This window comes from Oncorhynchus masou, chromosome 13 (assembly GCF_036934945.1).
Source record: "Oncorhynchus masou masou isolate Uvic2021 chromosome 13, UVic_Omas_1.1, whole genome shotgun sequence".
In the NCBI taxonomy this organism is placed as follows: Eukaryota; Metazoa; Chordata; class Actinopteri; order Salmoniformes; family Salmonidae; genus Oncorhynchus; species Oncorhynchus masou.
This window is the reverse complement of record NC_088224.1, coordinates 14,403,271-14,429,389: the sequence shown is the minus strand read 5'-3', so window position 1 is coordinate 14,429,389 and position 26,119 is coordinate 14,403,271. Positions and strand designations below refer to the sequence as shown.

Below are 26,119 nucleotides of genomic sequence, written 5' to 3'. Positions count from 1 at the left end.
CTGTGGAGATGGGAGAACCTTCCAGAAGGACAACCATCTCCGCAGCACTCCACCAATCAGGCCTTTATGGTAGAGTGGCCAGAAAAAAAGGCACATGATAGTCCACTTGGAGTTTGCCAAAAGGCACCTGAAGGACTCAGACCATGAGAAACAAGATTCTCTGGTCTGATGAAACCAAGATTAAACTCTTTCACCTGAATGCCAAGCGTCACTTCTGGAGGAAATCTGGCACCATCTTTGTTTTTCAGCGGCAGGGACTGGGAGACTAGTCAGGATCAAGAGAAAGATGAAATGAGCAAAGTAGAGAGAGATCCTTGATGAAAACCTGCTCCAGGGTGTTCAGGACCTCAGACTGGGGCGAAGATTCACCTTCCAACAGGACAAAGCACACAGCCAAGAAAATGCAGGAGTGGCTTCTCGACAAGTCTCTGAATGGCCTTCAGTGGCCCAGCCGGAGCCCGGACTTGAACCCGATCGAACATCTCTGGAGAGACCTGAAAATAGCTGTGCAGCGACGTTCCCAATCCAACCTAACAGAGCTTGATCGGATCTGCAGAGAAGATTAGGAGATACTCCTCAAATACAGGTGGGCCAAACTTGTACCCAAGAAGACTTGAGGCTGTAATTTCAACAAAGTATTTATTTCGCAAAAAAACAAACACCCCAAAAATATTTTGCTTTATCATTATGGGGTATTGTGTGTAGATTGATGAGGAAAAACAACATTTTAATCCATTTTAGAACAAGGCTGTAACGTAACAAAATGTGGAAAAAGTCACGGGGTCTGAATACTTTCAGAATGCACTGTACACTCCCTTAGAGATGAGTAGAGTTGTGCAAAGGAGCTCTGTAACGACGTTCTTCTGTTGAAGGAGGAGCGGAACAAAATGCAGCGTGGTGGTTACTCATGTTTGTTAATGAAAATACGACTAGACATGAAATAACTGAGTGTACAAAACAACAGACGGAACGTGAAAAACTATACAGCCTATCTGGTGAACATAAACACAGAGACAGGAGCAATCACCCACAAAACACTCAAAGAATATGGCTGCCTAAATATGGTTCCCAATCAGAGAAAATGATAATCACCTGACTCTGATTGAGAACCGCCTCAGGCAGCCATAGACTATGCTAGACACCCCACAAAACCCCAAGACAAAAACACACCACAATAACCCATGTCACACGCTGGCCTGACCAAATAAATGAAGATAAACATAATATATTTCGACCAGGGCGTGATAGCTCCCTCTACTTTCAATGCATTTTTCTGCAAAAGGTGGGTAAACTGTTGGGCAAAACAAAAAGTGGGTAAACTGTGTTTACTTGCATTTACCCTCCACTACACCCCTGCCTGTGTTCCCTTTGTGCCCATTGACAAACTCCTCACGTCGGCTGTTTAGATTGGCGGTCCTTCATAGAATCCCTTCCTCTGTACATACAGTATATGTGACAAAGGAAATCTGAGAAGAGCTCCCAAATCAATATAGGAAACAATTCAACTTTCTGTCTTTGCTATGACTTGGATTAATATGTTGCATCCTAAAACAGCTTTAAAGGTGAACTGACTAGCTAAAGTTACAGCAGCATCAATTAAACTCAGCACAGACTCTGAACACAACAACTTTAAAGCGGTTTAAAGCTCCATCTCTCCTTTATCTGATGTGCTGTCATTCAAAAACCTTCCTAACATGCACTAGGTGGCAGAAAGACAAAGATGCTCTGTTGCTCTAGTCTTTCACTAAACTCACATGAAAAAAGGATCAAATGAAAAAGTATATGTTAAACATGAACATGCTCCTTGAAGTATCACATGTCAAACTGACACAGGATCATAGAAATATCTCCTGCATGTTTGTATTTTGTCCAAGGTTTTTGTAGGGACCCAATTCTGAACTGAATTCATTAAAGGATGAAGCTACTATAAAGTTCAGCACAGTTCATCAGGTGGGGGCATCACTGCTGCCCCCTGCTGCTCCTGGGAAGTATTGCTGACAAGTAAAATAAAGTGATTCCATGGATTCTTTCCACTGAATTTAGTAAGACGGCATTTGTTGTCCTAACTTTTCACATGACAAACCACAGTGAATACAAATTAAACAAGGATGAATAACTAATACCATAATCACACATAATAAATCAAATGAAGAACTACTGTTTTAATATTTGTATTAGGCCTTCTTAGAGACCAGGCCAAACACAAACTTCAGAAAAGTTTATTGCTCACTGAGGGCTGTAAAATATAAAAAGGCAAACCAGTTTCTCTCTGCGTGACTTCACCATCATTAAACACAGACACTGAGGTAGTTACGATTAGTGCCTGGGAGGGGGGCATTAGTCAGAACTAACTGGTAACTTATTTTCTCTCAGGCTGGAGGCATACCTCAACCACCCAACACGGTTGCTATGGACACCAAACAACAAGAATAGGGGTAAGGTGTAGTATAGTAGTGGGATTTTGACCATGTCCCAGTCAGTTTGTGCCTATAGAGAAAGAGGTGGGACTCTTGTTAACCAATACCATTTATTATGTTAACTCTTCTGCGGGATCTGGGGTTTCCAAGTCCTGAGTAATCTCTTACTCTCATTAAGAGCAGTTTGCATGCATACCACTGGCTTCCAACTGTGAAGAAAACAGTTGAGGAAACCGAGCAATGAAAAGAGTTTGGCTGGCTAGCTTGTGCTTTCACTGAATGTTCTCCATCTTCTAACAGAGGTGTCTGTCTTCGAGATTTACCTTTCTCTTTTTTAGTGGATCCCTCATTTAACCTCACTTTGTTGTTGTCTATTTTCTGGGTTTTCTGTCCAGGCCTGTGACTGTAGCTTTATAGGGCATGGCTACTGAAGGGTATGGCGTGCAAGCAGTCAGCTAAAGGAACAAGCCTTTCCTTATGACGCTGCACATTCACAGGCAAGGACTCTGTTTCCAAAGAGGGATTAGCTATACAGGACTGGTTTTCAAAAGAGGGATTTCTACAGCTCACGTATATATGCACATTTATCATTTGTTCCTGGTCTCAGCCATGATCACAGAGAGAACCATGACAATACATAATGAATTCCATAAAAACAGCCACCCTCCATAGGCCACAGTGTTATTTTTAAATGTGATTAAATATTTGGTATGGCCCTTCCAAATGGGCACAAACAATGTTCTTTCCACGTCTTTTCAACAAATAAAAAAATGTATGTTTTTCATTCTTAGGACATTGAAACAACATGGAAAATGAATTGGATTTGCCAAAAAAAATCATAATTATCGTAAAGGATGTTTTTGCATTTTTGTTTTTTATTCACCCAACTTTGAACCGAAATCCAATGACAGGGTTCACACGTTGGTCGATTTCACTTTGAATTTACTTTAGTTGACAACTCAATCAAATTGACGTCTGTCAATACATTATTAATACAAAGTAAATATATTGAATTCAATGCAAAAAGGTATGCTTCAACAGTATTGATGCTTAAGTAAATACACTGCATTCATTGCAAAGAGCTATACTTCAAGAGTGCTGACTCATACGTCAATACTTTGCATTCAATGCAAAATAGGTGGTGATAAAGCTGCAATAAGTAAATTTGTTTCCTTTTTGATGACATTACAACAATATATTTGAAAATGTAACAAAATAGATACAATCTGGCATGTTCCTCTCTATTTCAAGTCAACACTTGCCGAACCAGGAAGTCCCTTGACATAGTAAATTATTGTCTGACAGAGATGTGGCAAACACAGCCGCTAACATTACAATGGCTTGCAAAAGTATTCACCCCCCTTAGCATTTTTCCTATTTTGTTGCCTAACCAGCAAGTCCCTGGAATTAAAATGGATTATTGGGGGGTTTGTATCATTTGATTTACACAACATGCCTACCACTTTGAAGATGCAAAATATTTTTCATTGTGAAACAAACAAGAAATAAGACAAAAAAAAACAGAAAACATCAGCGTGCATAACTATACACCCCCCAAAGTCAATACTTTGTAGAGCCACCTTTTGCAACAATTACAGCTGCAAGTCTCTTGGGGTATGTCTCTATAAGCTTGGCACATCTAGCCACTGGGATTTCTGCCCATTCTTCAAGGCAAAACTGCTCCAGCTCCTTCAAGTTGGATGGGTTCCGCTGGTGTACATTAATCTTTAATTCATACCACAGATTCTCAATTGGATTGAGGTCTGGGCTTTGACTAGGCCATTCAAAGACATTTAAATGTTTCCCCTTAAACCACTCAAGTGTTGCTATATCAGTATGCTTAGGGTCATTGTCCTGCTGGAAGGTGAACCTCCGTCCCAGTCTCAAATCTCTTGAAGACTGAAACAGGTTTCCCTCAAGAATTTCCCTGTATTTAGCGCCATCCATCACTCCTTCAATTCTGACCAGTTTTCCAGTCCCTGACGATGAAAAACATACTTACAGCATGATGCTGCCACCAAGCTTCACTGTGGGATGGTTTTCTCAGGGTGATGAGAGGTGTTGGGTTTGCGCCAGACATAAAGTTTTACTTGATGGCCAAAAAGCTCAATTTTAGTCTCATCTAACCAGAGTACCTTCTTCCATATGTTTGGGTAGTCTCCCACAAGCTTTCTGGCGAATACCAAACGTGTTTGTTTATTTTTTTCTTTAAGCAATGGCTTTTTCTGGCCACTCTTCTGTGAAGCCCAACTCTGAGGAGTGTACTGCTTAAAGTGGTCCTATGGACAGATACTCCAATCTCCGCTGTGGAGCTTTGCAGCTCCTTCAGGGTTATCATTGGTCTCTTTGTTGCCTTTGATTAAGGGGGCTGAGAACGCACCCTTGTGGGGTCCCAGTGTTGAGAATCAGCGGGGTGATGTAGTTTCCTACCCTCACCACCTGGGGGCGGCCCGTCAGGAAGTCCAGGACCCAGTTGCACAGAGCTGGGTCGAGACCCAGGGTCTCGAGATTAATGACGAGTTTGGAGGGTACAATGGTGTTGAATGCTGAGCTGTAGTCGATGAACAGCATTCTTACATATGTATTCCTCTTGTCCAGATGGGTTAGGGCAGTGTGCAGTGTGATTGCGTCGTCTGTCGACCTACTGGGGTGGTAAGCAAATTGGAGTGTGTCTAGGGTGTCAGGTAGGGTGGGGGTGTTATAATGTTCATTGACTAGTCTCTAAAAGCACTTCATGATGACAAAAGTGAGTGCTACGGGGTGATAGTCATTTAGCTCAGTTACCTTAGCTTTCTTGGGAACAAGAACAATGGTGGCCCTCTTGAAGCATGTGGGAACAGCAGACTGGGATAAGGATTAATTGAATATGTCCGTAAACACACCAGCCAGCTAGTCTGCGCATGCTCTGAGGACGCGGCTGGGGATGCCGTCTGGGCCTGGCAGCCTTGCGAAGGTTAACAAGTTTAAATGTTTTACTCACGTTAGCTGCAGTGAAGGAGAGCCCGCAGGTTTTGGTAGCGGGGCATGTCAGTGGCACTGTATTGTCCTCAAAGTGAGCAAAGAAGTTGTTTAGTTTGTCTGGGAGCAAGACATTGTGGTCCGTGACGGGGCTGGTTTTCTTTTTGTAGTCCGTGATTGACTGTAGACCCTGCCACATACCTCTCATGTCTTAGCCATAGAATTGTGACTCTACTTTGTCTCTATACTGACGCTTAGCTTGTTTGATTGCCTTGCGGAGGGAATAGCTACACTGTTTGTTTTCGGTCATGTTTCCGGTAACCTTGCCCTGATTAAAAGCAGTGGTTTGCACTTTCAGTTTTGCCCAAATGCTGCCATCAATCCACGGTTTCTGGTTGGGGAAGGTTTTAATAGACGCTGTGGGTACAACATCACCAATGCACTTGCTAATAAACTCGCTCACCGAATCAGCGTATTCATCAATGTCATTGTCTGACGCTATCTGGAACATATCCCAGTCCACGTGATAGAAGCAATCTTGAAGCGTGGAATCTGATTGGTCGGACCAGCGTTGAACAGACCTGAGCACGGGCGCTTCCTGTTTCAGTTTCTGGGAGCAACAAATTGGAGTCGTGGTCAGATTTTCCGAAAGGAGGGCAGGGGAGGGCTTTGTATGCGTTGCGGAAGTTAGAATAACAATGATCCAGGGTTTTACCAACCCGGGTCGCTCATTCGATATGGTGATACAATTTAGGGAGCCTTGTTTTCAGATTGGCCTTGTTAAAATCCCCAGCTACAATAAATGCACCTTCAGGATATATGGTTTCCAGTTTAGATCGAGTCAAATGAAGTTCTTTCAGGGCCGTTGATGTGTCTGCTTAGGGGGGATATACACGACTGTGATTATGATCGAAGAGAATTCTCTTGGCAGATAATGCGGTCCGCATTTGATTGTAAGGAATTCTAGGTCAGGTGAACAAATGGACTTGAGATCCTGTATGTTGTTATGATCACACCATGTCTCGTTTATCATAAGGCATACACTCCCATAACTATAGGACTGACAAGAGCAGGGTCAAAGATCAAGCACTGATCTCTATCTCTCTAGCCAAGTTGAAAACCTTGGATCTTGAATCTGCATTAACACATTTGTCAGTATGTTTAAACTGGAATGTTGTTGAAATCGTGTAAGGTCATACCTCACACTTGATAGTCCACACCCATGTTGGGAAGTTATCTGTTATTTCAAATTGTATTGTTGAGGACCTTTCAAAAGCCAACTAGTGAACCACTGAGTATGGATAAATATGTCATCTGACACCATTGATATTGAAACCCACTTTAATCCATTCTACCACAAGATCTTCATTGCTCTGTTTTGTCTAATCACAAGAGTCCAACAGACTCTATGTCGTCATTATACAACAGCATCCCTCCTCAGCAGATCAGCTTGTTCTATCAAAACTGAACATTAAACAAAGACGTTTCATTGGGTCTGCTACCTCCCTTATTTACAGTGAAGCTTTTTTTCAGAGAGATTTCAATAGATTGAATTGTAATACGATGCAATTCGTTTGAAATGCCAAGCAAGCAACCTGGTAAGCAAAAACCTGAGTTCACTCCCATGTTCATTCACTGAAATGTTGTGTGACTGAAAATAACAAGGAATGAGGACTATTGAGGTGTTCTGAGAAATCTCCCGGGGGTTTCCAGGCATCGAGAATCAGGAAGAAGCAAAGGAGAAAGAGAAAGATATCAAATGTTTATTTGTTACACAGGCTAACTAATTGACTGTGTCGAAAAGCTTAGTCCTACCACCCATTATAGGGTGGAAAAGCCCCTTCTGAAAGATAGCATCTGTACCAAGCTTATTAATGGTACTGGGTCATTTAAATGAGCCTCTACAACCTGACTATAGCTCTATTGATTTGTCTGCAACTTAGGCCCACTAGTATAGGATGGAAAGACCCTTCTAAATCAGATATGGAGGACTCATTGTGGGCCGTTGCCAACACAATGCTAAACTGAAGACCCAAATTAAGCTAACGCAGTGGGTTAATATCAGTGGAAGCTAGATAATAATCTATTATTCTGTTAAACCAGTAATCTATTATCTTTATCTCAGTGATCACCTATTCACCCATTTACCATACAAACAGTTAGCATTAGCATAAGATTAGCATCTGAAACAGTCAATCCCCAATCCTCAAAAGAGTTTAATCTGACCAGACAAGACCCATTATAATCCTGCCAGTGTGGTCTCTTGCATGTGAAAACGTCTTATTCGACTGTTTTCATCAGGTTAGTAGAAGAGTTTTTTAGTTGTAACAAAGAAACGTTCTGACAAGAATGCAAGAACAGTTTCGGTTGGTTCGTTCTCTTCAAATGCGGCTTATAAAAGTTGCCTCAGAGTGTGAGTGTAAGTCTCTGATGCAACTTGTTTGGTGTGAAATGATAAGGTTGATAATGTAACAACTCTTTGTCCATGGGGATAATACTAAAGCTCTCCGTGTTTATCTTTACATCAATGTCTTAAAACGTAGCATGCTGAATAATAATCATCACTAATGAAGTGAGAGTTGAATGGGGGGAATAAAGTTCCAGACTCTCACAGAGGAGCATAACGGCTGTTAGAAGTCTTCGTTAAAACCGTACAAAGCTTTAAACATGTTACAAAGCTCGTAAACATGGAAACATCAAGGCACACTATATGCCCTGATGTCTGTGTCATGTTCTCTGTTTCAACCATTATAAACCTCATGAACAGATGCTCTCTACTGCTTTAGGAAAACGAAGAAAGACTGAAGGTTTCTCAACAAAATCAAAGTCTTTTTTGTTGTTGTTGAAGCAACCCGTTCAACACAAACACTGAGTATACAAACATTGAGAACACATGCTCTTTCCATGACATAGCCTGACCAGGTAAATCCAGGTGAAAGCTATGATCCCTTATTGATGTCACTTGTTAAATCCACTTCAATCTGTGTAGATGAAGGGGAGGAGACAAGTTAAAGAAGGATTTTTAATTCTTGAAACAATTGAGACATGGATTGTGTATGTGTGCCATTTAGAGGGCGAATGGGCAAGACCAAACATGTAAGTGCATTTGAATGGGGTATTGTAGTAGGTGCCAGGCGCACCGGCTTGTATCAAGAACTTCACGCTCAATAGTTTTCCATGTGTATCAAGAATGGTCCACTACCCAATGGACATCCAGCCAACTTGACACAACTGTGGGATGCATTGGAGTCAACAAGGGCCAGTAACCCTGTGGAACACTTTCGACACCTTGTAGAGTCCATGCCACAACGAATTGAGGCTGTTCTGAGGGCAAAAGGAGGTGCAACTCAATATTAGGAAGGTGTTCCTCATGTTTGGTATGCTCCATGTATATTAAATTAAAGCGATGAGATGAATCCTGTGTCATTGTTTGTTCCATAAACGTCATAAATAGCCTGTTCCTCTACTGCTATGAACTCTCAGATCAGAGGGGGACGGGGTTAGTGTGTAAGCTATGAGTGTGTGTGAGGGGCTGAGGGTTTTTAAAGGGAGGTATGGGGGTAGATTCAGATCAGAGGGGGACGGGGTTAGTGTGTAAGCTATGAGTGTGTGTGAGGGAGATATGGGGGTAGATTCAGATCAGAGGGGACTTTAGAACATGAGCTGTTTGAAAACACAAAGGTGTGAGAGCCTCAAGCTCAACCCTGTTTTAAACTAGTTTAATGCTAGCTGTTCCTCTGCAGTGCCTCTGTCAATTCAATTCAAAGGGCTTTATTGGCACGGGAATGTAAACATAAACATATGCCAATGCCAAAGTAAGTGAAATTGACAATAAACAAAAAGGGAAATAAACAATCAGAAATTAACAGTAACGTTACTCACAAAAGTTTTAAAAGAATATAAATGTTTCAAATGTCATATTACCACTATGTACAGTGTTATAACGATGTGCAAATAGTTTGAAAGATAAAATAAATAAACATAAATATGGGTTGTATTTACATTGGTGTTTGTTCTGCACTTGTTGCTCTTTTCTTGTGGCAACAGGTCACAAATACTGCTGCCGTGATGGCACACTGGTATTTCACCCAGTAGATGTGAGAGTTTATCAAGATTTTTTTAATTTGTATTATTCTTCTTTGTGGGTCTGTGTAATCTGGGTGAAATATGTGTGTCACGGCTGGCTGAAGGACGGGACCAAGGTGCAGCATGGTAAGCGTACATTTCCTCTTTATTAAAAATGACGCCAACAAAACAAAGAACAAAACCAAACCATGAAGCTTTGGGCTATGTGCCCTGAACGAAGACAAAGTTAACTTCCCACAAAACAGGTGGGGGAGATGGGTACCTAAGTATGGTTCTCAATCAGAGACAACGATAGACAGCTGCCTCTGATTGAGAACTACACCCAGCCAAACACATAGAAATAGAAAATCATATAACATAGAACATAGACTGCCCACCCAAATCACACCCTGACCAAACCAAAATAGAGACATAAAATGCTCTCTACGTTCAGGGTGTAACAATGTTTCTCTAATATGGTCATACATTTGCCAGGGGGTTAGAAAGTGCAGCTTGGTTTCCATCTTATTTTGTGGGCAGTGTGCACATGGCCTGTCTTCTCTTGAGAGCCAGGTCTGCCTACGGCGACCTCTCTCAATAGCAAGGCCACACTCACTGAGTCTGTAAATAGTCAAAGCTTTTCCTAATTTTGGGTCAGTCACAGTGGTCAGGTATTCTGCTACTGTGTACTTTCTGTTTAGGGCCAACTAGCATTCCAGTGTGTTCTCTGTCTGTCAGTGTGTATCTGTGGCTCACAGGCTCTGCCCCCTAGGAGCAGAGGGGGTCGTGAAAGTATAAAACCTCTTGGGCTCCCTCCAGCCAGACTGTAGACCTACTAGAAACTATAGCGACACCTGAGTGTCGCCCCACTGGCTAAACTATCCCGTCACAATGCTGTCACGGTAAGTGAGCACTAACACAAGGGTGGCTAGCATTGGGTATTTGGTTTTGACTTACGTGTGTGTACTGGAACTTTTAAAATGACACAATCTATTTGGCATATTTGGACAGCTGTATTCTTGGGGGAAGTGTATTTGTTAGTCTACCTGTAGAAGGAAACTTGAGACGTTTAGACCTGCTGAGGGTATTTCAATGACAGAGAGAGGCGAACCGTTTAATTCATTGTTTTTGTGGGATCGCAATAGCTTGGCAATGTGTGTGTCATTTTTGTTGTTGTTCCAGATTTCCTTTTTTCTTGTTCCATCCTAATCTTCAATAACAATAACTTTACAACTGATATCAATGTTGATACTGGTACAAGATAAAGTGAATGGGTTTCTAAATAGTCTTTTAAAAGATTTTGAGAATTTACCTTTAAAGTCAAAATAGTTCCCAATAATCCTTTATTTGACTTTTCCTGATATTAAAAGATGAAAAGTATATCATGTACCAACATATCATTGATTCATTTTTTATGAACTTTTCATTGATAATTCATTATCCATAATATATGTTGAACATAAGAACATCCATGAGATACTTGGCATTGCTGCAAGTTACACATATTCTTATTATAATGTAATGAGCAGGAAAAACACAGTTCCTCCTACCTGCTTCCATTCAAATACTCTTTTTCCTTTTCCACTGCCACTATGACCTTAAGATGGCTTCTGGGAGAAGTCATTACATCTGTTTGACCAAAGTATTGTTTTAAAAGTGTAGTGACCAGTTCTATCTCTGTGTTCTTCATTCTAACAGAACGTTGATTGTTCCTTTGATCTTTGCTTTGGCTGGTCTTGCTCTCTCAGCCCCCATTACTGGTAAGAAAACACAAAATTAAACCTGTTAAATCTTATAAATGTTGGGGAATTTAGACTATTTCCATCAGTAACGACAGCTTAATAATAATGTACATTTTTTATAATAGGTGAACAAGATGTCTAGAGACGACGGTTTCCATTTTAGTTTAATTTCAGTTTCAACGCAATGACAAAACATGCTTCACCTTTCCAGTTATCCAGTCTGTAAACTACTATAAGCTACTCTAAACTACACTGCAAACATCAAGTGAGCAAACATATCAACCAAAATGACCATTACATTATGTTTAAGGAGGCCTTTGCAATGTATACCATGACCTCCATCCATCCCATTGAATCACAATGGGAGTCCTCTGCTTCTCCACAACGGTAGTGTAATCAGAACCCAGGTCACTCTGTGGAGACACAAAAGAGGTCTGTTCTCTTGTGCCTGATGTGGGATAGAGAGAGAAGTAGGGTGGGCCTCACATATGGTCTATTCAAATGGAGATAAATCCCCAAACCACTAATCATGCTCCCCTATGCATCTTTCATTTGCAGATGGAACAGAGGGAGATAATGATGGTAACGTGCAATTTGTGTTTTATCATGACGTTCATAATTACCACAACAGTTAGAAAATTACAGGCTAATAAGCTTTGTTAATTATAAGTAGTGTATACACATGAATGTATTTGTATTTAGTCAGAAGTAGTGTTTATGATGGAACAATGACACCATTCATTGTGCTGTGTTTCAGAGAGAGCTGCTGCTTTGCTAGAGCACCTTAATGTTAAGCACACTGACAAGCCCTCCAGTCAAAGCCTACACACATATGGATCGCTTCCGATATGTGCTTTGTCTTCTGATTTCATTTACATTCATTTACAAAACACTGGACTGAAACCAGTGTTGCATGATTGGATACATTAAGATATTGAGTTTTATAGTTCGGTATTGGCTTAGCTGGGTGATCATTGACAACTGACAAAATGGGTGCTATGATACTTTTCTGGTCTCAGGTGCCAAAGATGGCGAAGGCCCCACTGGCAGCCCGGTAGTTGCAGCAGCAGCTGGAGACTCTGTAGGTTTGTATTGACTCCAATGTATCTCCTACCCAATACCTAGTTAAACACACCAGGTATGTACCATTTCATACCGACGGAAACTAAACAGAAAACCTCTGTTGTTCACAGGGACCACAGATGCGACTGACTCTAGTAAAGAGCTGGCTGGAGGTATGAGTGGCTGGGTTTGGGGACTGGGGGAATCTGTCTTTCTATCAAGGAAGAAGTGTATGACGTAGAATCAACTCAACTCTCAAGGAAACCAACTCTGTAGATTAGAACAATAATTAGGATGGTGATTCCCCCTGAAAGGAAAAACCTTAACTGCACAGTACCAGTGAAGGACGTTCAACATGAGAGAATTAAAAACGGAGCTGTTGATCGTGACGCTAATTTGTTTTTAGGTAGCAGACAACATGGGCCTGCTTTGAGACTATCATGGAGACACTTAACTATCCTCTATAGAGGAACTGTAATATTGGACACACACATAAACCTGTATATATACACTATAACAACAGTACCCATGAAACATATCTAGACAAATGCTTTCTAGACCAGACATGAGTAAATTGTCATAGTTTCACCTGTCCCCAGAGAGCGGCAGAGACCGCCCTAGAGAGAACAGAGACCGCCCTAGAGAGAACAGAGACCGCCCTAGAGAGAACAGAGACCGCCCTAGAGAGAGGCAGAGACCGCCCTAGAGAGAACAGAGACCGCCCTAGAGAGAACAGAGACCGCCCTAGAGAGAACAGAGACCGCCCTAGAGAGAACAGAGACCGCCCTAGAGAGAACAGAGACCGCCCTAGAGAGAACAGAGACCGCCCTAGAGAGAACAGAGACCGCCCTAGAGAGAACAGAGACCGCCCTATAGACTATTATGACACTCAGGTGTTTTCAAAATCAAATCAAATCAAATCAAATTTATTTGTCACATACACATGGTTAGCAGATGTTAATGCGAGTGTAGCGAAATGCTTGTGCTTCTAGTTCCGACAATGCAGTAATAACCAACAAGTAATCTAACTAACAATTCCTAAACTACTGTCTTATACACAGTGTAAGGGGATAAAGAATATGTACATAAGGATATATGAATGAGTGATGGTACAGAGCAGCATAGGCAAGATACAGTAGATGGTATCAAGTACAGTATATACATATGAGATTAGTATGTAAACAAAGTGGCATAGTTAAAGTGGCTAGTGATACATGTATTACATAAGGATGCAGTCGATGATATAGAGTACAGTATATACGTATGCATATGAGATGAATAATGTAGGGTAAGTAACATTATATAAGGCAGCATTGTTTAAAGTGGCTAGTGATATATTTACATCATTTCCCATCAATTCCCATTATTAAAGTGGCTGGAGTTGAGTCAGTGTCAGTGTGTTGGCAGCAGCCACTCAATGTTAGTGGTGGCTGTTTAACAGTCTGATGGCCTTGAGATAGAAGCTGTTTTTCAGTCTCTCGGTCCCAGCTTTGATGCACCTGTACTGACCTCGCCTTCTGGATGATAGTGGGGTGAACAGGCAGTGGCTCGGGTGGTTGATGTCCTTGATGATCTTTATGGCCTTCCTGTAACATCGGGTGGTGTAGGTGTCCTGGAGGGCAGGTAGTTTGCCCCGGTGATGCGTTGTGCAGACCTCACTACCCTCTGGAGAGCCTTAAGGTTGAGGGCGGAGCAGTTGCCGTACCAGGCGGTGATACAGCCCGCCAGGATGCTCTCGATTGTGCATCTGTAGAAGTTTGTGAGTGCTTTTGGTGACAAGCCGAATTTCTTCAGCCTCCTGAGGTTGAAGAGGCGCTGCTGCGCCTTCTTCACGATGCTGTCTGTGTGAGTGGACCAATTCAGTTTGTCTGTGATGTGTATGCCGAGGAACTTAAAACTTGCTACTCTCTCCACTACTGTTCCATCGATGTGGATAGGTGGGTGTTCCCTCTGCTGTTTCCTGAAGTCCACAATCATCTCCTTAGTTTTGTTGACGTTGAGTGTGAGGTTATTTTCCTGACACCACACTCAGAGGGCCCTCACCTCCTCCCTGTAGGCCGTCTCGTCGTTGTTGGTAATCAAGCCTACCACTGTTGTGTCGTCCGCAAACTTGATGATTGAGTTGGAGGCGTGCGTGGCCACGCAGTCGTGGGTGAACAGGGAGTACAGGAGAGGGCTCAGAACGCACCCTTGTGGGGCCCCAGTGTTGAGGATCAGCGGGGAGGAGATGTTGTTACCTACCCTCACCACCTGGGGGCGGCCCGTCAGGAAGTCCAGTACCCAGTTGCACAGGGCGGGGTCGAGACCCAGGGTCTCGAGCTTGATGACGAGCTTGGAGGGTACTATGGTGTTGTTTTCTGTTAATAATTATGATTCCCTTTTAAGTGAGGTGTGTTTTCTGTTACCCTTTGCAGAAGCTTGATTTGTTTTCTGTGTGCGTTGTCTCCTTAGTAGTTATCGAGTCTTAGTGTTTGTTGTTTTCCCAGTTTTACATGGTACCGACTGTTGAATGTTTCCCAGTAAAGTATTTACATGTCTTCTAAACCAAGGGTTCCTCGATTGGTTCTCTTCTCTGCTCCTGGGTCCTACCTCATCATGCCCCATAAATGTGTCAGTCTGATTATTTGCTGTGGGGCCATGCTGAAGGTTTAGACAGATGACAGAATAAACCAAAGGCTTCTCAAATCCAAGCCAAAGTTATATCCATTCTCCAAACCTTTTCATGCCATAAAACATTTTACTTACTGCCTTCTTCAAACACACATTCTATAACATCCACTATAAACACTATTTGAAAGACAGTAAGCCCAATCAAAACCATTTACCAATTAAAAAATATAGTAATATTGATCTTGTCCGGACCAATTTTATTACTGAAGAGTCCATGGCTAAAACAAGTTCAATGGCCAGACGACAAACTCCAACTCACCCAATGTTTTCTTCTTCATTTATCAGATGTGAGTAGCAGTGATACATCCACAGACACAAGCAGTGAGTCACCAATTCATTTGAATGGAAATGAAGCACACTGACTACTGGGGATTTCCTGATAATTACAGTAATGGTGACTTCAATGACAGCATCAAAGTCACCCGTCCTTGTCTTCCAGATGGAGATACCAGCGTGGAAACCACAGGCAGTCCTGATGCCCCAGGTGAGGCCGAGGAGTAAAATACACAAAGGTCAAATGTCAAAGATAAGGGTTATGGCCAAAGGTCGAAATCATTCAATGAGAATGAGCCGGTTGACGTTTATTGTCATGAGTCTTGTCCTGAAGGAACTGAGAAATTCCCCCTTAGCTTGGCAAGCTGCAAAGTCAAAATTGGCTATATTGTAAAAATGAATGGTCTTAATTTCAGGTTAGGGTTATGCATCAGAGTTTTCGTTGTGGTTAAGGTTAGGGTTAGAGTTCAAATCAGATTTTATGACTTTGTTGCTGTGCCAGCTAGTGACTATTCTGCAGAGCTGCCTCCAGAACAAGATTCATCACGAAAAATGCTAACCAGCTGGTCAAAATCTGTGAAAGTCCCTGTTGATGATGAGGATTTGTTATTTCAATTCATGCAGTAAAATATTTTTTGCCCAGGCGAGTGCGGCATGCTGTCACGTGCTGTGCCTTGAAGGGCACATAAAATATATACATTACCGTTCAAAAGTTTGGGGTCACTTAGAAATGTTCTTGTTTTTAGAAGAAAAGCAAAAATGTTGTCCATTAAAATAACATCGAACAAGGACATTTCTAAGTGACCCCAAACTTTTGAACGGTAGTGTATATACTGTATACTTCATCTGCATGTCCACTTTAAAATCACTCCGAATTGGACAAAGCTGTGAGAGATAAACTTTAGCCTCATATCTACTGTCAACAAAAACAATGGCCAAAATGTTGTATAGTTGTTTTATAAATAACAAGGTAAGAAATTACACAGTATTTTCAAGCCTTCCAATAACACTAATGTTATTATGTTAAGATGCAGCTGAAGCAGCAGGCAGCCAAGATACAACTGATGCAACTGGTGAGTGAAGCGATAATGTCATTATGTTAAGATGCAGTTGGTGAGTGAAGCGATAATGTCATTATGTTAAGATGCAGCTGGTGAGGGAAGCATGTATGTTAGTGCATAATGTCATTATGATAATGTCATTATGTTAAGATGCAGCTGAAGCAGCAGGCAGATAATGTCATTATGTTAAGATGCACAGTGACTGATTATGCAGCTGGTGAGTGAAGCGATAATGTCATTATGTTAAGATGCAGCTGGTGAGTGTCATTATGTTAAGATGCAATGTCATTATGTTAAGATGCAGTTGGTGAGTGATGCAGCGATAATGTCATTATGTTAAGATGCAGTTGCAGCTGGTGAGTGAAGAGATAATGTCATTATGTTAAGATGCAGCTGGTGACTGCGATAATGTCATTATGTTAAGAGTGCAGCTGGTGAGTGATAATGTCATTATGTTAAGATGCAGCTGGTGAGTGAAGCTAATGTCATTATGTTAAGATGCAGCTGGAGGGAAGCGATAATGTCATTATGTTAAGATGCAGCTGGTGAGGGATAATGTCATTATGTTAAGATGCAGCTGATAATGTCATTATGTTAAGATGCAGCTGGTGAGGGAAGCGATAATGTCATTATGTTAAGATGCAGCTGCAGCAGCAGGCAGCCAAGATACAACTGATGCAGCTGGTGAGTGAAGCGATAATGTCATTATGTTAAGATGCAGCTGGTGAGTGAAGCAATAATGTCATTATGTTAAGATGCAGCTGGTGAGTGAAGCGATAATGTCATTATGTTAAGATGCAGCTGGTGAGTGAAGCGATAATGTCATTATGTTAAGATGCAGCTGGTGAGGGAAGCAATAATGTCATTATGTTAAGATGCAGCTGAAGCAGCAGGCAGCCAAGATACAACTGATGCAGCTGGTGAGTGAAGCGATAATGTCATTATGTTAAGATGCAGCTGGTGATAATGTCATTATGTTAAGATGCAGCTGGTGAGTGAAGCAATAATGTCATTATGTTAAGATGCAGCTGGTGAGTGGTGAGGCAGCTGGTGAGAAGCGATAATGTCATTATGTTAAGGATGCAGCTGATGCAGCTGGTGAGTAATGTCATTATGTTAAGATGCAGCTGGTGAGTGAAAATGTCATTATGTTAAGATGCAGCTGGTGAGGGATAATGTCGTTAAGATAATGTCATTATGTTAAGATGCAGATGCAGTCATTATGTTAAGTGCAGCTGAAGCGATAATGTCATTATGTTAAGATGCAGCTGGTGAGTGAAGCGATAATGTCATTATGTTTGCATGGTGATGCAGTCATTATGTTAAGATGCAGCTGGTGAGTGAAGTAATGTCATTATGTTAAGATGCAGCTGATGCAGCTGGTGTCATTATGTTAAGATGCAGCTGGTGAGGGAAGCGATAATGTCATTATGTTAAGATGCAGCTGTCATTATGTTAAGATGCAGCTGGTGAGGGAAGCGATAATGTCATTATGTTAAGATGCAGCTGGTGAGGGAAGCGATAATGTCATTATGTTAAGATGCAGCTGGTGAGTGAAGCGATAATGTCATTATGTTAAGATGCAGCTGGTGAGGGAAGCGATACGTTTTGAGAGATGTTCTTGCCACCCAAGGCCACAGCTTCCTCGTTCTTTTGTGTACAACAGCTACTTTTACCCCCAGAAAGTCTAAGCACAGCTGGGTACAACAGCTACTTTAGTCAAAACAAAGATACAAAGTGAAACACAAATTCTTCTAGAGTTATTATACATTGTACAAAATGGTAGTTAGAGGTGACGCTTGGATCCCCAATTCCCCCTTCCCTGATACATGTGTAAATATTGTACTATAAATTGTGCCTTTCAGTATTATACTTAGTGTCTTCAGAAAGTTGTCATACTCATTCCAAATGTTGTTGTGTTACAGCCTGAATTCAAAATTGATTTGTTTATTTTTTTTCTCACCCAGCTACACATAATGACAAAAGTGAAAACATGTTTTTAGAAAATGTTGTAAATTTATTGAAAGTGTAATACAGAAATATCTAACTTACATAAGTACTCATACCCTGAGTCAATACTTTGTAGAAGCTCACCGATTACACCTGTGAGTCTTTTTGGATAAGTCTTTAACCTCTACAGGACGGTTGAGCTAATGTAGACTAATGTGATTAGCATGAGGTTGTAAGTAACAAACAAAAAATCCCAGGACATAGACATGATGACAGTGAGAAGGTGTCAGCAGAGGTTTTGGGTAAGAACTTTTCTCTCTGAATTCCTTGTTCAATAACCAAGCTCTGATTTCACTGATCATCAGAACATAGTATCATTATAACTGTAACAAACATCATCAGTGTAATAAACATTGCTATAAACATCAACAGGCAGACTTAAAATATATAATAAATCTATGTTGCTTTAAATTATGATTTCAGAATCAGCAGATGTGGATAAGTCTCCAGAAGATGACTCCACAGAGTCTCCAGAAAGTGATTCCACAGAGTCTCCTGACAGTGACTCCACAGAGTCTCCTGACAGTGACTCCACAGGTAAGTGTTAAAAACAGACTGATTCAAAACCAAAATCTGTAAGTTAAAGTACATGGCAGCTGGTGAAGATAAAGACAGATGAAAAACATGCCAAAAATACAAGGACAGTATGATGTGGAAAAGTGCACAGTACCCAACATTAACGTTGGAGATACACATCTAAGAGTATTTTTCTTTGTCCATCAGATCAGTGTTTCCCAACTCCAGTCCTCAAGTACCCCCAACAGTACACGTTGATTCAACTCATTGAGGTCTTGATGATTAGTTGACACGTTGAATAAGGTGTGCTTGTCTGGGGCTACACCAAAATGGTGTGCTTTGGGGTTCTAGAGGACTGGAGTTGGGAAACTGCATTAGATGGCAATATAGAAGAAAAACAGTCAGATGATGCCTCTGAGGATAAGGGACTAAAGACTTGGATTAGGTATCTACAAAAATAAATACTTGGATTCTGACATTAACTAATCATAACATGAGGCAGGTGAACTCCTTGCTGAGAAAGACAAAACATAGTTATCTTCACAGTATTTTCAATAGGAAGCACTGGCAGTAAAAACAAGTTCCTTTGTTTTGGTCGTGAAGAACTAGAACGGTCGCAGTGCAGTAGGTCATCCTCTGTCATTCCACAGACAAGGACGACAGGGACGATGCTGTAAATACCGCCGTTAGTACTGTACGCCCCCCCCACCCCTCAAAGCATTGATAAATAGACAATACATGACCCTGTCTAATGAAAACAGGTACTCATAATAAAGGTAGGTACTCATAATAAAACACATAATGAACTTTGTGTTTTTCAAGATGAAGTGTTGACAGGTGTGCAAGCTGACTCTGGTAAGTATGAAGAACAACGTCAATGTTTTCATCATAATGTTGTACTAGACAGGTTCATTGGCAATACAACGACATCAAATAACAGGTTGCGAAAGTTTGATTACATACATCATGTGTGATTGTAGACGTGACCAGTGATGACACGGAGCAGGCCATGGAGACAGACAAAGATGACGACAAGAGTGACTCAGGTGTGCTAAATTGAAATTTCTGAACTGGATATTCATTGTCTGGGAAACTGTCATTTGAGCCATTCTACCCATCAGTTGGTCATAAACCTGTTATTTTCGTCACCTCAAGAGGATGCAGATGGGAAGGATACTGCAGGTGAAGAAGAAATGGTAGATAATGACTCTGCAGGTGAGTCTGCTCATTGAAGGTTGTGCATCTCTCACCCACAAAGGGTCATTATACGGAAGGTCTCACTACTGGTGTCCCCCATGACCTCTCTTGTTCTCAATTGGTTCAGAACTACATATTCTATGTCATATACCGTAATAATTCATTACCAGAATGTCTAAACACTGTCACTTTTCTGCAGATGCTGCCACAGACAAAGACGATAGTGATGAGGATAAGGACATTGAACTAGATGGTAAGGCTCCTGCAGAAGAGAAGGACAGCGCAGAAGACACAGAGACAGAGGAAGCGATGGACAGCGACAGCAAACAAGACGAACCAGACTCAGACACTAAGGATGACAAGCCAGACAAAGACGACAAGAAAGACAGCAGCGAAGAAGAGGCCCAGGTTCCGGAGGAAGAACCAGAGCACCAGGAAATAGAAGAAAAGGACAGCGAGAGCCAACAGGACACCTCAGAAGAAAACGACAAGCCAGACAAAGAAGTTGAGAAAGACAGCGACAGCTCAGACGAAAACGACAAGCCAGACAAAGAAGATGAGAAAGACAGCGACAGCTCAGACGACCACAAAGACAGCAGCGAAGAAGAGGCCCAGGTTCCGGAGGAGGAACCAGAGCACCAGGAAATAGAAGAAAAGGACAGCGAGAGCCAACAGGACACCTCAGAAGAAAACGACAAGCCAGACAAAGAAGATGAGAAAGACAGCGACAGCTCAGACGAAAACGACAAGCCAGACAAAGAAGATGAGAAAGACAGCGACAGCTCAGACGACCACAAAGACAGCAGCGAAGAAGAGGCCCAGGTTCCGGAGGAGGAACCAGAGCACCAGGAAATAGAAGAAAAGGACAGCGAGAGCCAACAGGACACCTCAGAAGAAAACGACAAGCCAGACAAAGAAGATGAGAAAGACAGCGACAGCTCAGACGAAAACGACAAGCCAGACAAAGAAGATGAGAAAGACAGCGACAGCTCAGACAACCACAAAGACAGCAGCGAAGAAGAGGCCCAGGTTCCGGAGGAGGAACCAGAGCACCAGGAAATAGAAGAAAAGGACAGCGAGAGCCAACAGGACACCTCAAAAGAAAACGACAAGCCAGACAAAGAAGATGAGAAAGACAGCGACAGCTCAGACGAAAACGACAAGCCAGACAAAGAAGATGAGAAAGACAGCGACAGCTCAGACGACCGCAAAGACAGCAGCGAAGAAGAGGCCCAGGTTCCGGAGGAGGAACCAGAGCACCAGGAAATAGAAGAAAAGGACAGCGAGAGCCAACAGGACACCTCAGAAGAAAACGACAAGCCAGACAAAGAAGATGAGAAAGACAGCGACAGCTCAGACGAAAACGACAAGCCAGACAAAGAAGATGAGAAAGACAGCGACAGCTCAGACGACCACAAAGACAGCAGCGAAGAAGAGGCCCAGGTTCCGGAGGAGGAACCAGAGCACCAGGAAATAGAAGAAAAGGACAGCGAGAGCCAACAGGACACCTCAGAAGAAAACAACAAGCCAGACAAAGAAGATGAGAAAGACAGCGACAGCTCAGACGACAGCAAAGACAGCAGCGAAGCGGATGTCCAGGTCTCGGAGGAGGAACCAAAGCAGCAGGAAATGGACATGAAGGAAAGAGGTGACGTGGGGGAAGAGCAGGCCAGCCCTGAAGACAACATCAAGGAGGGAAGCCCTGTAGGGAGCCAAGACTTTGAGCCTCTACAGGATTCGGAGGAGGAGGCGGAGATGGAGTCAAAGGAGGAGGGGAAGCTGGAGGAGGCGGAGAAGGAAGAGGAGGAGCTGGATGCGGAGATGAACCTAGACACAACAGAGTCCGACAGTAAGGATGACAGTAAGAATGAGATTAAGGATGAGAGTGAGGATAAGACTGAGGCTGACGCAGACTCCAACAGCGAGGAGGACATTGGGACCAGGGATGCCCCTAAACCACAAGAGGATGACAGTGAAGAGGACACTGATGATAGCATGATGAAGGAGCCAAAAGGTGTGTTTACCACTACTAAACCATAGAAATGTAGCTAATAATTAGGCCATAATGAAATGTACATATGTGATTCCCTATAAAATGGGCTCCCTAGTGGCCCAGCGGTCTAAGGCACTGCATCTCAGTGCTAGAGATGTCACTACAGACCCTGGTTAGATTCCAGACTGTATCACAACCGGCCGCGATTGGGAGTCCCATAGGACGGCACACAATTGGCTCAGCGTCGTCTGGGTTTGGCCGGGGTAGGCCATCATTGTAAATAACAATTTGTTCTAAACTGACTTGCCTAGTTAAATAAAGGTTAAATAAAAAATATAAAAGCACTAAGTACTATATTGTGAGTGGTAATGGTACCATATTGTGATAACTGAAACACCTCTTTCTGATACAGATTCTGATGATGCTGACAAAGATGATATGGACAAGGATGCCTCTGGTATGTCAATCTATCTTGCATGTCACTTGATCCCCTTGCTTGTTAATCAGCTGATCCATGCAGCACTGAATCAAAGAGCCTGGAGTAATTTGTATCAAACGTTCCATCATTTCATACTATTTCTCAATGTTATGCACATTTTCTTTTCATAGACTCAGAGGATGACAAATCTGAATCTGATGCAGAGCCAGGCACAGATTCACACAAAGGTTTGTTTCCTCTTATCCTGAATCATATCACCTGTGCTTTCAAATGGCTTGGTCTTTAGCTGCTGTAACGTTCTAATGAATAATTGTGGGTCAACATCATGTATATTTTAATCTGGTCTTTAGATGAGGATGAGACCGACGAGGATTCCCATGATGTGTCAGAGTCCATGACGAAAGGTTAGTCAAAGCCATACGAACAAACGTTCACATTTGAATAACTGAAATAGTAAAATATAGTCTGTTACGTGTTTTTTCCCCTCAGATGACGATATGGATGATGATGACATGGATGGGGCAGAAATAATGGCTCCAGATTCAGAAGGTAAAGAACAAAACTGATTTACATCTTTGGGTAGTTACCAATGAAAGGCCCCATCATTCTAAGGCTTCCTCGACCAGGGGAGGAAACAGTGCATGTGTGTGCACCAACCAACTCAGTCAATGTGCCATGAAGTAAACATATCTTTTGTCCCTGTGACTTCTCTGATCAGATGTCTGTTTGTTTGAACAGAGATAATGAAGTCTGATGAGATGTCTGTTTGTATGAACGGAGATTACATCTCACAACATTATGCAGACACAAACACACATGCACACATGCACACATGCACACACGCACACACACACACACACACACACACACACACACACACACACACACACACACACACACACACACACACACACACACACACCACACCACACCACACACACACCACACCACACCACACCACACACCACACCACACCACACCACACACACACACACCACACACACACACACACACACACACCACACCACACCACACCACACCACTCTTAGCACTGTGCAGGGAGTTATCTGACTCATTTATCCAAACACATGACGTACAATGACAAGTATGAGGAAGAGAACAACACAAGGATGAAAGAACGTTAAAAAAATGCATATAAACCTGCATACTGGGAGCACATAACAGAGCTTTACTGGGAACAGTGTGGATTGGAATAAACATCCTTTTCTCCCTCAGCTGTTCCAGCTGACATTCTGGACCAACCAGACCAACAGGATTACATGACACAGGGTGCCTCTCACGGTAATGTCAGCAGAACACTGTGACATACCAAGCCTTATCTGCACATTAACATATCATATATGCAATTTAGCAGACGCTTATTTTCCTCAAATAATCTGTACCCACACACATTGACTCAGTACCGGTACCTCCAGTATTTCTTTATTTAACTAGGCAAGTCAGTTAAGAACAAATTCTTATTTACAATGACGGCCTACCGGGGAACAGTGGGTTTACTGCCTTGTTCAGGGGCAGAACGGCAGATTTGTACCTTGTCAGCTCTGCGATTCAATCTAGCAGCGTTTCGGTTACTGGCCCAACGCTCTAACCACTAGGCCACCGTGCCACCCCGTATATAGCCTCGTTATTGTTATTTTATTAGTGTTCTATTGCTTTTTACTTTAGTTTATTTAGTAAATATTTTTCTTAACTCTTATTTTTCTTCAAACTCCATTGTTAGTTAAGGGCTTGTAAGTCAGCATTTCACAGAAAGGTCTACACCTGTTGTATTCGGCGCATATACAATTTGATTTGACTTACAGTCCTGTGTGCTAACATTTGACTTGTGTACATCTCACATCTGTTTCAGACGTATTTAACCCGTCTGTTACTCTCTGACATAGAGAGAGATGAGGGGATCCATTATACTGTATGATGCTTTCAGATTGTATTCACTTCTATGTACTGTATATCTCATTTTGTTTACAGGCGCTGATGCACCGGCAGCCCAGTCTTAGCCCTGTGGGTTGAGGCCACATGATGCTGTGAATGGAATCAGACAGTTTGATAGGTAGCTAAAGCAATATCCATTGATTTGTACTTACTATAAGAGGTACATTGAATAAAAATAAAAAAATGTTTTCTTCATTCCATCTCTTTTCATTGCAGTCCCATCATGGTGAATCCCACTTAAAACCAACAAGTCCTCCTGTAGTCATGACAACAAACAGTGTAAAAGAAACTTACGTTCCTTACGTTCATTAACCCTCTCTTGCCACTCAAAATGGTGAAGGTGTCTACGGGGATACAATTCAATTATTCTACTGTTTTGGTGTACATTTCATTTTTACCCACTTTTTGACTGCATTGTTGTTTTTTTGGCATCTCAAGGGTAGTTTAATATTTGATCATGGAGAATATATATTTTTTCAACTTTGTTTTTTTGTTAAAGACAGTTTATTTAAGTTGTGACATCATCATTATACAAGTTACACCCCTGTCTTATCAACTAGCGTGTTGATAAAATGGTCAACATGTTCCCTTACAATGCCCTTGAAATAAACAGAAGCCTGTTTTTTTAAGATAGCATTCAGTCATTGTAGGTTTGCTAGGTTTCTGCAGGTTGTGGGTTACTACAGTTTTCCTCTTGCTTTCATGTGATGCATTGCTGTCTCAGTCCTTGACAGAAAAGCTCAATTGGCACTTTTTCCTTAACCGATAACGGCTGCTACATTTGAAAAATAACTCCTACTGGCTCAGTTCAACATTAATTTTAAAGTTATTAGTAACATAAGGTTCTTTATAAAAAAAAATGAAGTGTACATACAATGTCTTTGATTAAGTATAATTTACATTGGTTGGACAAATGGTAAAATAACAATTGCATAGACATAATGAGAATTTCATTTCATAACTGTATGCACACAGGGGAAAATCTAATAAATATTGAGTTGTCAGATAATTTTGGGGGGGCGAGTTTGTTGGGATAAAAAGCAGCATGTGTGTGTTTTTGTGAATGTGTAAAGGATGTGCTGATGAAACAAGAAGCATGTAAGAAGCCGACTCACCAACTACCAGGACATTACAATAATATCAACTATAAATAATATGATAATACAATGAACGAACAAAATATGTCATAATAATAATCAATGGCGTTGCATTGTGATACATTGATAATTGAAATACAGACACATGTCAAGTTCAATACTAGCATACAAAGTCCTACATCCAGGGTCTGGGATAATATACCACATTAGTAACCGACACAGCAGATAACCTTTTCAGACATTGTAACACTACAACAAGACTGAATAACAACACTGTAATAAAAGAGATTATGCCAATGATGACATGAAGAAGAGGTGTTGAGTGCACTGGCCTGGTAGCAAACACTGTATAGCTACAGGTAAGTCAGGGCCTGGTGCCACACATTTCTCCTAAATGGTATCTTGAGATACCATATTCCATCAATTGTTTTTCATGTCTTCCAGTATATGCTGTTCAAAACTCCTATTTCTGACAAACCTTTCATTGTGGATGGATGAGTATTTCCAGGTAATGATATTCCTTTGGCCTTCTTTTCTTTCAATCCAACAGTGTCACTGTGGCTTTTGTCTTATAAGAAAGCATCATGGCATTGCTTATTTCCTCGTTCCTTGGCCCTGTTGACAAAGTGAGCCGCTTTGTGGTGGTTTCTGAAAGTGGCGCAATTG

General features: G+C 41.7%; 1 protein-coding gene across 1 annotated transcript; it reads left to right on the top strand.

Annotated features, from left to right (window-relative positions):
• Positions 1–10,240: 10,240 nt before the first annotated feature.
• LOC135551769 (otolith matrix protein OMM-64-like) lies at positions 10,241–25,365 on the top strand. The gene is made up of 22 exons (XM_064982989.1): positions 10,241–10,342; positions 11,139–11,200; positions 11,741–11,764; positions 11,940–12,032; positions 12,202–12,267; positions 12,376–12,417; positions 15,200–15,235; positions 15,354–15,398; positions 16,216–16,260; positions 17,124–17,168; positions 18,682–18,795; positions 19,597–19,629; positions 19,755–19,820; positions 19,930–19,989; positions 20,171–21,985; positions 22,377–22,421; positions 22,574–22,630; positions 22,754–22,807; positions 22,893–22,952; positions 23,640–23,705; positions 24,393–24,474; positions 24,573–25,365. The coding sequence occupies exons 1-21, from the start codon at positions 10,332–10,334 to the stop codon at positions 24,419–24,421; spliced, it is 2,868 nt and encodes a 955-aa protein (XP_064839061.1). The 5' UTR covers positions 10,241–10,331; the 3' UTR covers positions 24,422–24,474; positions 24,573–25,365.
• Positions 25,366–26,119: the final 754 nt, after the last annotated feature.